At 45.8% G+C, this 13,287-nt stretch overlaps 1 protein-coding gene across 1 annotated transcript; it reads right to left on the bottom strand.

Moving 5' to 3' along the window:
• Window positions 1–3,085: 3,085 nt before the first annotated feature.
• Window positions 3,086–9,886, bottom strand: LOC124804902 (glycine-rich RNA-binding protein 7-like). Its single transcript, XM_047265275.1, has 2 exons — window positions 9,831–9,886; window positions 3,086–3,931 (listed from the first exon to the last, which is right to left on the bottom strand). Exons 1-2 carry the CDS (start codon window positions 9,846–9,848, stop codon window positions 3,455–3,457), a joined length of 495 nt encoding a protein of 164 aa, XP_047121231.1. The 5' UTR covers window positions 9,849–9,886; the 3' UTR covers window positions 3,086–3,454.
• Between the last annotated feature and the right edge of the window lie 3,401 nt (window positions 9,887–13,287).

Below are 13,287 nucleotides of genomic sequence, written 5' to 3'. Positions count from 1 at the left end.
GTAAAACGTCGGGAAAACTGCATTGAAGTCGAGGGATGTTACGTAGAAAAATAACGCATGTTTCAGTTTTCTATCATCAGAATAAGTACAGCTTTTCACAAATGTACCTTTACTTTTTGGATTCCCCTCGTATACCTGTATGTAGATGATTTTGTGAATAAGCTTTACCTATAATGTACTTTTAAAGATATAACAAGGGATGGTTTTCCTGGTAGTGCATACGCGTGAATAGTGAGTTTCGGCACTAAATAACTGTTTAACCATGGGTAACGCCACGGTCCAAGCTAGTAACACATATAATCATACTGACCCCCTAGGACATCCCCCCCCCCCCCCCCCCCCCCCCCACTGGTAAAAGCACAAATCGCACACTGGATTGAGCTACACGCTGTTAGCTTGATAGGGGTGACTCATTTTCTTGTCTGGTGCGTTTATAAAAATTGTCCTTGACAAGTTTTGTTTGCGTCATTTGCACCCATGTTAGACGCGCAGACGTATAGCGCTGGCACGCCGCCAGTAGAGGAAAAGGCAGCGGCGAAACCGGGTGTCCCTTGGTGGCCAGTGTCCTCGCCGGGGCTCTTCCTTTCGCCTCTCGCATGCGTAATGCCACGGCGTTGCGCAACCACCTGCTGACCGGTCGGCCACTTTCACCGCCAGTGCGTGGCCCGCTGTCCGCTACCCGCTGCTCGGAATTGGCTTGTTTACTACTGGGCTCGCCCATCTCCGCGAGCGAACCCCGCTGGGTCACAACAAGAGGGGGAAATCTGCCCGTCGGGCGTTGCCCTGGATGTCTGGCGGCGAGTAAGTGCCGTTCGACTCTTCGCTAGCCAACTTTCGATTCGTGACTGCCGAAGAAGGGCGCGAGGGGAGAGGTAAGAGGCGGTAGGTCACACTCTGGCCGAGAGGCGCCTTCCTCTCACTTTCCTTTCTGCAGGGGTGGAGCTACTGTCCTTTAAATCTCCTTTCCATGCGCATCGTCAATGGAGGATTTCAAAACAGGCAGCTACAGATGTTCATTTTGTCCTTGTAAGAGTGGTTACTAAGTATGTTCCCGCAGCAACTAGCACACCTGCAAAAGCTACGGAACACTATTGCTTCGGTGCGTCATTAGTTATGTTCTTTTTGTCCTCTTTCCCTGCACCGAGTCACTGCAATATCCAGAAAGAAATTTCACTCTGCAGCAAAGTGTGGGCTATGGCAGATCAAAAGTAACTGGGAGCCGAAACAGAGATCTTAGCCTTTCGCGAGCGAGTGCTCTACCGATTGAGCCACTCAAGCACGACTCAGGACCACTCCTCAGAGCTTCACTTCCTACAGTACCTCGACTTCTGCCTTCCAAACTCCACAGATGTTCTCCTGCATAACTTGGCTAGACTAGAACTTCTGCAAGAAAAGATACAGCATATTGGAGACATGGCTTAGCCACAGACTGAGGGATTGCGTCAAGAAAGAATTTTCACCTTGCAGTGGAGTGTGTGTTGATTTGAAACTTCCTTGCAGATCAAAACTATATGCTGAACTGGACATTGCAATATCTTTACAACCTTTACAACTCGCATTACATTGCTTTATTATTTCCTTTTGTTCCAAGGAGTATATGTGTAACCAGATGTACGTTGGCTGAAGAATCAGACTGCAAAACCATCCGCCCTGGCAATTCCTCAGTTATTTTAATTACTCCTTTCCTGTTTTCTAATGCATAAACTTGCAAGACGATTCGAAATGAAGAAGGTGAGAGTGTTAATGAGTACAGGTGTGCTTAGGATGTCTTCAAGTTTGACTTCTCTTCAAGTATGGTATGGAAAATGCAGTAATTAACAGCGCATTAAATGGGACAGACTGAAAACGTTTTTTATTATTCTGCGAGCACAACTGTAGGCAAATACTTGGTAACCAACCTAAACTAACCTAGAAGGTAGAGAACCATCCATTTGAAGCTCCTTTTCTCAAAAATATAGAAATAAAATGAGAAAGAAAGAAAGAAAAGACCTTGGCGGAACGAAATTGTGAGTAATGAGAGTGTGTTTCTCTAAAGCAAAAATCCCAGCAGCCGACTTAGTATTGTGAAGAAAATCAACTTAACTGTTGTAAACATATCGCGGTACTGGAATGGTAAGATTTCCAAGACGGCCATCGAAGGAACGTAACTGGAGTTGCTACATCGAGAAGTGATTTGTAATGCGCAACCTCAGAATTATGGAAATACGTCAGTCTTAAAAGAGAGTCGTGACGGTTCTCAAGTAAGAAATTTTAGTGTATTATTAACAGTCAAGACATATAGCAATGTTTTGTTGGGTCGATATAGTCTGTATATTATATAAGACTGTAGGAAATGTGCACTGCAAGATATTCTTCTGCTCGTACGATTACGATTGATGTGATCAAAGTGAAGCATCATCGACTACGAGGCACATGGCAAACGTTGTAATTGACGTACAGAACAGAGCCGCAAGTAATGTTCTATCCGATTTATTTTGATCATTTTTGCTTGTCGGGTGCGAGCATGCTGAAATGTAATGCTGCTGTAGTGGCAAAAAGTTACTAGTTAAAAACAGCCTTCAGCATCAACGCAAGGCAGTACGCAACCTGTTGCTCTGTTCTGCACATTAATCGACAAATTATGTTTTGAAAAATTTTAATAAACATTTTTGGAACAGTGATTAAAATTTTTTGTTTTTAAAATTCAGTCTTAATCACACGACATATGTTACAAGAACATAGGTGACCGGTTTCGGTCATATCACATGACCATCATCAGACCCATGGCATCCTTCAGCAGCTGAGAAGAGTGCTCCACTTACCATCTTCGAAGGATGCCATGGGTCTGATGATGGTCATGTGATATGACCGAAACCGGTCACCTGTGTTCTTGTAACATATGTGGTGTGATTAAGACTGAATTTTAAAAACAAAAAATTTTAAAGTGGAAAAATTTTAAAATTTTAAATGATGTTTTATTCTTACCTTTCTGGTCACTATCATAGATGCTTTCTTCACATTCTGTAATGGGTGAAGTAACTGAAGATGCTGGAAAGATCTCTGTCCAGAACGTGAAGAGGAATAGGAGTACAAAGAAAACAAGCAGTGTTTTTACGGTGGCTCATGTATTTTTTATTTTTTCATCTGTTTTCCTATAAAAAGCTTAACATACGTATAAAAAAGATTGAATAAAACGATATGTGGAAAGGGGTGTACTGCGTCGCGTCGTTTGTATTTACAAGATGATGGGGATAACGTGTAATAGTAGTGTTTCTCCGTTGCCGGTCTGGAGAAGGGACCCGTGTTGCTCCGTCGAGCCTGAGGCCTCTGTGCGTGCCGCCGTGCCGCCGAGGGGCCGGGGGCGGGCGCGTCGGCGTCGGCGCCTGCGGGGGCGGCGTCGGCGGCGGGCCGGCAGCGTGCCAGGTACAGCGTTGTAACGGCTGCGCGGTGTCTACGGCCGCGCGGCGCGCGCCCCTCAGTAGGGGGCGCCGTACGAGGAGGACGGGTAGCTGTAGCCGCCGCCGCCTCCGTGTCCGTACGTCGTCTGCTCGTACTGCGCCACCTGGATCGCCTGCCGGATGCCCTCCAGGTCGATGCCGACGACGCGCTGGCTCACGTAGCCGGGCACTCCGTACGAGGTGGAAGGCACGCCGTACGCCGTGGACACGCCGCCGTGGCCGCCGCCGCCGATGTAGCCGCCGCCGCCGCCGCCGCGCTGCTGTTCTTCGCGCAGCAGGATGGCGCGGATCTTGCCGAGCAGTTCGGCGTCGACGGTGGCGCCCTCGCTGGTGGTGTAGCCGGGGCTCACCGAGATGTAGCCGCCGCCGCCGCCGCCTCCGATGAAGCTGCCGCCGCCGCCGCCGATGAAACTGCCGCCCCCACTGGGACGGTTGTAGCTGTAGCCGCTCGGCGGCTCGGCCGTGGCGGCTGCCACCATCGCCGCCACCACACACTGCGCACACACAAAACACGACCGGTGAAAACCTCGGCTGCTACAGGTACAGTCTGTCTGTACTACTGCCGCGCCAGTAGAACTGGGCGAACAATACTCGCGTTCGAACGGGCTCGAGATTTCCCGATACGCCGCAGCGTACGATACAGTATCGAGCTCGTTCGAACTATCACGTGATATTTGAATCGCGCAAGGGATACACAAGAAACTACGAACTAGCCACAACAACAAGCTATGGTTCCGCTTAAAATTTTGCAGTTTCGTGAAACACTGGAGGAAATAGCATTAAATCCTACCACTGACAAAGTCATGGTGCGTTTGAACAAATTCACAATACGAGTACCGGTATGCATCGATACGTAAGAATTTATAGTGATTTTTAAGAAAAGATAACAGACAAAAGCGAAAGTACTGTCCTCTACAAAATATTACTTGACTGAACGAAGTATAATACTTTATTTGCCTATGAGAGGCGGTAATGATTGGTTGTAAATGAGCTATTCAGTCCCTGTTCACGTATTAGAATAACAGATAAAAACTTTACCACATTTTAATCAGTATTAACCCGTTCATTTGAAACACTCGAGACAGTTAATCAATAATTAAATGGCGAACAAACGAAATGTATCGTGATATAGTGACTGTAATTATTATCGCGAGACCCGGCTTGGAGATCGTACCGTCAGACCTCACTAGATCGCAGGACGAGCAAACACTCGAGAATTGGACAGAATTATGATTGAAGTGTTTATTTATTTATTATTTGTCGTTGTTGCGCCTTCCTGGTCGGTGTGGCCGTGCGGTTCTAGGCGCTTCAGTTTGGAACCGCGTGACGGCTACGGTCGCAGGTTCGAATCCCGCCTCGGACATGGATGTGTGTGATGTCCTTAGGTTAGTTAGGTTTAATTAGTTCTAAGTTCTAGGCGACTGATGACCTCAGCAGTTAAGTCGCATAGTGCTCAGAGCCATTTGAACCATTTTTTTTGTTGCGCATGACCTGCACCCTAGAAAAGTTTTCACTCCATGCAGAAGTCACTAGATTGCAGAGCGATCAAAAGATCGAACATAACCCGAGGGATCTCCCGAGCTATTCGAATAGTTTTGTTCAAACACATCTCTAATTAGAAGTTGCAACTACCATCTGATTGGCTACATTGCCCCATTTATCCACGATAACAACGAGGCAGATGATGTTTACCGCGAGGACTCGCCTAGTAGTGCTGCCCATTCGCATAGCGCAACTTGGGGCAGCGCATGCGCACAGAGCACTTACTTCTTAAAGTGTCCATGGCCTCTCTGACAGAGAACACCCCTCGGCACGACCATAGCGAGAGCAGTGGGGAAAGTGGCCTGTGTAATTCTATACAGGAGAACTTAGAAATAATTTCGCATGTTGCATTGCCAGACAGATGATTTACGTGCCTTCTGTTTCAATGCTTTCCTTGGGTTCTTTTTACTAGTTACTATTATCTGTGTTCTGTGCAGTGTGAAAAGCATTTACGGCGTGTCTGCGCCTTATTTCGTTACTGATTTAAAAGGAGCACTGCGGACTGGTCGATATAACGTAGTGAAACAGTCTGTAGACGGCCCTTGTGACGTCGTTGTGCGGAGAGAGCGGGGACTAGCCTCCTTGCTCTTTGTTTGGAAACACTATACCTTGTCACGCAGTGGATGTGAAGCACCATACGGAGAACAATAGTAAGTCCCACCCAGTAGTGAAAGAGAGAGGGGAGAGGGCTACGAGACTGAACGCTAACTCATTGTGCAAGTGCGAAATTACAAATTTAGTGGTGCGGTATTAGATACCCAGTCAGTTCTCAAATGTTTTCTGTGATTCTTAGGTATGTTCCATAGTATTAGCTCAAGGCTACATCCCCTGGACGTTGTTACTGGTTAGGACAAGTCACATAATGGCAACCTATTGCATCCGTAGAGTTCCCTCAATGATTTGTTAATGTGAGATATACCGAGATGCAGCGTCGTATACACTCCACATAAAACCGCAGGAAAACGGGCTGAGTAAGTCTGTGCAAACGTTAGAGGAAGGCAATGGTATATCAGTCCAGTAGAACAACGCCAGTAGGAAGCTCACGAGTCGAAACCAGCTTTCAGGTCGATGACAGTTTCACCTTTACCAATCCATGTGCACGTGTCAGACCTGGTATTGTACCCTTCCGCGAATGTGGGACTGGCAAGCCCCGTTGCAGCTAAGAACCTGCCGCTATGAGACTGGATATTAAGTCGTGCGACGGAATCGAACTGAAAATTACATCCCGTCGAGACTGAATATTTAAGTCCTGCTACAGATATGAGACTGGATATTCATAACAGCATTCGGTTCAGATTGGATAAACTTCCGACGTGCCTACGGCTGTACCTCACGGAGATGCTGGGTCTTACAAACCTACACGGAGACTGATACGAGACGAGTTTTCATTTGCAATATAAATAATGTACAAAATATCCACCCGGTCGTCAATATGTGAACCCAGTCCTTGCATCAATGATGCTCTCTGGATACGAATCGGCCTGTGGAATGTTTTCTGTTCGCTTGAGGGTGACGGCATAGAATAATACTTCATCGTCGTAGGTGGAGTGTCTAGTGCCGCCTCCAGAAATACTGATGTAACTCGAGGGAAATTCTTGGAAATCCTTGGAAACAAACGAGAAATGCGCGTGCGAGTAATTTTTTTAGCAGATTAGTTACCTGTGCTGCGGCTGTACACTTTAGGAAGGGGAAACAGCATTAGAACTTTTTGTGTTGTCTACATCGATGTTATAGAGGTCTAGAACAAGATTAGGGAAGCGAATAGCCCTCGTGTCTTTTAGAGCGATGTTGTCTTGCAGCCATTTAATGATATCATGGACGGAGCTATAGCTCTCGAATACGAGACCAGTATCTTAACCTCTCTAACGTGTCACTCGATTCGTGTTTCAAATTCCGATCATTAGGCGGCTTACTGCTTTGTACAAACAAACACATCATCGTATGTGATTTTTATTAACATGTGTTTGTGCTACACCAGTTGGTTGTGTCAGTTAAGCTAAACTTTGCTTTGCAGAATGGTTCAATCGTACACAAAATTCCCTGCAGTACGCTAACATGTACCCCACTGCCAGGCCATTGAACTTGAACTGATACAGATAACTGATTTCTAAAACAGAAACGCTGTTTCGAGACGATTTCACACATTTGTAATACGGGGTTCTCAAGTCAGATACTCGTTTAAATGATGAACAAGCTACGGCGTTTGTTAGCAGAATAAAGCTGCATTCCTTCAGGTGACTAACGACAGAAAGAGAGAATGATAGCATAGTTATAACATAGAAGAAACAAGGAAAAGACACACAGTCCGGACTCTCACGTCCAATCTTGCTACCATCTTCCGAGGTAAAACACAATTTAGAATTTGTTCCGGGCGGATGCAACAACCAATGAAGAACTTATAACCTACAAACACGACAAACATTTAAGAAAGCGTGATGGGATAGCGCTGTAATTGAAAGCACTTCTCAAACACTGAGATGCAGATGTGCACTCTATTCCTCGGGTTACTAAGTAAAAGATCAGCTATTATAGATTAAGCGGTTGTTAGACCGAAAGCAGATAGCAGGCGAGAACATATCCACACAAATCAGAAACGCCTGATATTTAACGCAAGGTTACAATCTTATAAAGTGAAGAGAGTTTTACGATTTTCCGCTGGTCGCAGCGCATATCTTATGCAGCACAAAAACAATAACAGATCCTCAGCGCTAATGAGACACGGTACTTTCGCTTGTGCCCTCCTAAGTGTGGATTCTGCTACCGGTACTTTCACTCTACACTATAGCTTCTTCGTGAGTAGCGTGACTGAATGTACACAGAGATGGTTGTTTTTAGTTCCTGCGGAAATGTTTCACGAGGCTGATGTATAATCTCTATCGGCTATAGTATATTGTATTGAACTATACGGTATTTTGACGCTTTCGATTAACGCAGAATAAATTAAGAAGAACAGAACAAAAATTGAATTGCGATTTGAGTAGACGTAATGAGACACCCTGAAATTTTCGTTTCTTACCTTCTGGAAATGACAGTCTTCTGGCATAAAGTTATGTTTTTCCTTGCGCATGGATAAAAAATGAAATAATACAGTGTGCGTTTAATTCTGCGGGAAATAGAATTAAACTTGAATAATTGAAGAAATTTTCTGAGTCCAAATACGTGCACGAGCTTATTATTACCTAGTTGGCAACGTGTGAATTGCTTTTCTAAACTTTGAACTAAGGATAAAGGTACTAGAACCTGCGTAAGTATTTCACTGTTCGTTTCTGCTCAGATCTTACAGTTCTATTATGATTATCAACGAACGGTGAGACACTTAATATCTATGTCTAGCTGTAAGCCTACTGGAAAGCAACTCAAGTACAAGTAGAGCCCACATACGAGTTGCCTGAGAAATTGTAGTTGTGCTACAAACTGTATCTCTTACAGGGAACATTCATCTGACAGAATGAGCGATAGGGTCCTGAGGTAATGACAGAAAAGATGGTGCTATAAGAGGGGAAAAAAAATCTGAACATTATACAGTTTGGTGACTCAGTTCCCGAATGTCCCTTGCACTCCCACAAGGAGCAGTGTTTAGAGACTGGATCCGAACTTTGGAGGTGCGCGGTTCAAACCTCCGTCCGTCCATTATGGTTTCAGTTTTCGGGGTTTCGCATAAATTGAAGCTAAACCTACGATGGTTCTTCCAGAACGTGCTGCCATATTTCCGTTCCATCGTTGTCCAGTGTGAGCTCGTGCCCTGTATCTAGTGATCTCCATGTCGACGGGATGTTAAAAGAAGCACCTCCCTTGTTTCTCTATGATTTACCAGTCACAAGCTATGTTGTTACAGCTTGTCCACTAAAGACTGGTCATCACCACTCATCGTGACTGCAGATGAATTACCAGAAATGTACACGAGACTGTAGAGTCGACTATGCTAACACAATTTCCATGTCGTAAATTTCTCTGAAACTTATCCAATTTGAAAGCCTATCGTTGCCCTCCCAGTGAGAGACATTTCATGCGTTCGTTGGTTTCTGAGTGGTGTCATTTACATAGAAACTTTGGGGCTCATAGTCATCAGATTCGTTGAAGTTATTTTAGTATCTACTGGGCGTCATAATAGCTAACTGGCCTCACTTAAGCTCTGAACGGGTTAATGTTACTTCTGGGATGATACCACACTAGAATGTATTGATACTCTGAATGCATATTTTTGTGACTGACTGACAGTCTTATGAGAAATTATGGGGAGCTGGCTGAAGCAAGACCAGATATGAGTTCTGACATGTATTGGTCTTCCCTTGGCTTCTGACTGGTGTCATTTACATAGAAAGTTTGGGGCTGGTAGTCATCATATTCGTTGAAGTGGTTTTCGTATCTACTGGGCATCATAACAGCTAACTAGGCTCACAAGCTCTGGACGGTTTAATGTTACTTCCGGGATAATACAACACTAGAATGTATTGATGCTCTGAATGCATATTTTTGTGACTGAGTGACAGTCTTATGGCAAGTTATGGGGAGCTGGCTGAAGCAAGACCAGATATGAGTTCTGACATGTATTGATCTTCCCCAGAATAAAGAACATGCAGGAACAGGCATGCTTCTCCAGTAAGAAGTTCTGGAAATGAAAAGGTGACTCTACATGTGAAATTATTACGGTTTTCAAGACGAACACGGCAAAGTAGCCGATAGCTGGACCCTCGCACTGATCTCGGCAAAAATCTAGTACGACCATGACATGAGAGTCTGGTTCTGCGATTAATAATGTCCTCGTAGCCCATTTAACCGCGGCCGATTTTGAGAGGCAAAATCGGGAGGACACGACAAGATAACTTGCTGCTGTGGTCGGCGTATGCTTACCAGAGCCAAGGCGTTCATCTCGCTTAGGAGCTCCGACTGATGTTGTTGCGAAGCTGCGGGAGCAACTGACGCTTTGGCCAGGTCCGCAGCCGGCATTTATACCCGGGCGCGGGAGCGCACCTGCGTGACGTCACGGCGAAATGTGCATAGCCGCACCGCCGGCGGTGGGCGAGGGGCGCGGTAGGGGGGGAAAGGGGGGCTGGGAGAGGATGCCGCGCAGCGCACCCGCGCGCGCGTGTGTGTGTGTGTGTGTGTGTGTGTGTGTGTGTGTGAGCGCGTGAGTGTGTGCGTGTGAGAAAAAGTGGTACTGGAAAGCGGCGGCAGCGGCTGACCCCCTCCCGGCGCGGCGAGATGAGCAGCCGGTGGCGGCGGTAGGGGTCAGCGGGGTGACCAGGAATCGGGGACGAGCCGCGAGGAGCTGCTGGCCGCTGCGGGCCCCTGGGGGCCTCTCTCACACTGACCGCTGGCTGGCCGCTGCGGCCGGCGCCTTGCCGCCCGCTCAACACTCTGCGTTATACGCCAAAGAAGCGAAGAGCTGAGCTCAGGCTGTCAGAGAAGAAGCCAAAAATCAGTCACATCACAATATGCGTCTACATCAGGGAGGTCTTCAAATGCGGCCATCGTGCCAGCGACGTCAGTATCTCTCTGCCGATTTGAATTTGCTTGATAAAACGTATAGAACACGAGACGTATCTGCCCTACTGCTCGTGTTACTAGGACTACATTCACCCGTTAAACCTTACATACGAGCTAATTCGTGCATGTTGAACCACTCAGACTCTGGAATTTTTAGAGCGGCAAAACTATAGGCCTATATCTCTGACATCGATCTGTTGTAGAATTTTATAATATATTTTTTGCTCGCGTATCATGTCAGTTTGGATTCCGTAGAAATGTTGGAGCACGTGAGGCAATACTGACCCTACGACTTATCTTAGAAGAAAGATTAAGGAAAGGCAAACCTACGTTTCTAGCATTTGTAGACTTAGAGAAAGCTTTTGACAATGTTGATTGGAATACTCTCTTTCAAATTCTGAAGGTGGCAGGGGTAAAATACAGGGAGCGAAAGGCTATTTACAATTTGTACAGAAAGCAGATGGCAGTTATGAGTCGAGGGGTATGAAAGGGAAGCAGTGCTTGGGAAGGGAGTGAGACAGGGTTGTAGCCTCTCCCCGATGCTATTCAAGCTCTATATTGAGCAAGCAATAAAGGAAAGAAAAGAAATTAGTATTAAAATCCATGGAGAAGAAAAAAAAAACTTCGAGGTTCCCCGATGACGTTGTAATTCTGTCAGAAACAGCAAAGGACTTGGAAGAGCAGCTGAACGGAATGGACAGTGTCTTGAAAGGAGGGTATAAGATGACCATCAACAAAAGCAAACCGAGGATAATGGAATGTAGTCGAATTAAGTCGGGTGATGCTGAGGGAATTAGATTAGGAAATGAGACACTTAAAGTAGTAAAAGAGTTTTGCTATTTGGGGAGCAAAATAACTGATGATGGTTGAAGTAGAGAGGATATAAAATGTAGACTGGCAATGGCCAGGAAAGCATTTCTGAAGAAGAGAAATTTGTTAACATCGGGTATAGGTTTAAATGTCAGGAAGTCGTTTCTGAAAGTATTTGTATGGAGTGTAGCCATGTATGGAAGTGAAACGTGGACGATAAATAGTTTAGACAAGAAGAGAATAGAAGCTTTCGAAATGTGGTGCTACAGAAGAATGCTGAAGATTATATGGGTAGATCACATAACTGATGAGGAGATATTGAATAGAATTGGAGAGAAGATAAATTTGTGGCACAACTTGACTGGAAGAAGGGACCGGTTGGCAGGGCATAATCTGAGGCATCAAGGGATCACCAGTTTAGTATTGGAGGGCAGCGTGGAGGGTAAAAATCGTAAAGGGAGACCAAGAGATGAATACACTAAGCAGATTCAGAAGGATGTAGGCTGCAGTAGGTACTGGGAGATGAAGAAGCTTGCACAGGATAGAGTAGCATGGAGAGCTGCATCAAACCAGTCTCAGGACTGAAGACCACAACAACAACAACATCATGTCATAGCTGGAAAGCTACAATCTACTCTGTAGGAATCAACATGGATTCCGGAAACAGCGATCGTGTGAGACCCAACTCGCTTTATTTGTTCGTGAGACCCAGAAAATATTAGATACAGGCTCCCAGGTAGATGCCATTTTCCTTGACTTCCGGAAGGCGTTCGATACAGTTCCGCACTGTCACCTGATAAACAAAGTAAGATCCTACGGAATATCAGACCAGCTGTGTGGCTGGATTGAAGAGTTTTTAGCAAACAGAACACAGCATGTTGTTCTCAATGGAGAGACGTCTACAGACGTTAGAGTAACCTCTGGCGTGCCACAGGGGAGTGTTATGGGACCATTGCTTTTCACAATATATATCAATGATATATACGAATGTAGTGCGGAACAGTACGTTGAGAATGTGGGTTTCACGGGAGGCGTGCCAAAGATAAATCCCTGCAGTCGCGCTTTCCTCTGTGTCCTCGGTGGCTCAGATGGATAGGGCGTCTCCCATGTCAGCAGGAGATCCCGGGTTCGTGTCCCGGTCGGGGCACGCATTTTCATCTGTCCCCGTTGACATATGTTAACGCCTGTAAGCAGCTAAGGGTGTTCATTTCATTGTAATATATAAATGACCTAGTAGATAGTGTCGGAAGTTCCATGTGGCTTTTCGCGGGTGATGCTGCAGTATACAGAGAAGTTGCAGCATTAGAAAATTGCAGCGAAATGCAGGAAGATCTGCAGCGGATAGGCACTTGGTGCAGGGAGTGTCAACAGACACACAGACAAATGTAATGTATTGCGAATACATAGGAAGAAGGATCCTTTATTGTATGATTATATGATAGCGGAACAAACACTGATAGCAGTTACTTCTGTGAAATATCTGGGAGTATGTGTGCGGAACGATTTGAAGTGGAATAATCATATGATATTAATTGTTGGTAAGGCGGGTGCCAGGTTGAGATTCATTGGGAGAGTCCTTAGGAAATGTAGTTCATCAACAAAGGAGGTGGCTTACGAAACACTCGTTCGACCTATACTTGAGTACTGCTCATTAGTGTGGGATCCGTAGCAGGTCGGGTTGACAGAGGAGATAGAGAAGATCCAAAGAAGAGCGGCGCGTTTCGTCTCAGGGTTATTTGGTAAGCGTGATAGCTCTACGGAGATGTTTAGCAAACTCAAGTGGCAGACTCTGCAAGAGAGGCGCTCTGCATCGCGGTGTAGCTTGCTGTCAAAGTTTCGAGAGGGTGCGCTTCTGGATGAGGTATCGAATATATTGCTTCCCCCTACTTATACCTCCCGAGGAGATCACGAATGTGAGCGCGCGGAGGCTTTCCGGCAGTCGTTCTTCGCGCGAACCATACGCGACTGGAACTGGAAAGGGAGGTAATGACAGTGGCACGTAAAGTGCCCT

Source organism: Schistocerca piceifrons, chromosome 7, assembly GCF_021461385.2.
Source record: "Schistocerca piceifrons isolate TAMUIC-IGC-003096 chromosome 7, iqSchPice1.1, whole genome shotgun sequence".
Lineage (NCBI taxonomy): Eukaryota > Metazoa > Arthropoda > Insecta > Orthoptera > Acrididae > Schistocerca > Schistocerca piceifrons.
This window is presented reverse-complemented; position numbering and strand designations above follow the sequence as displayed.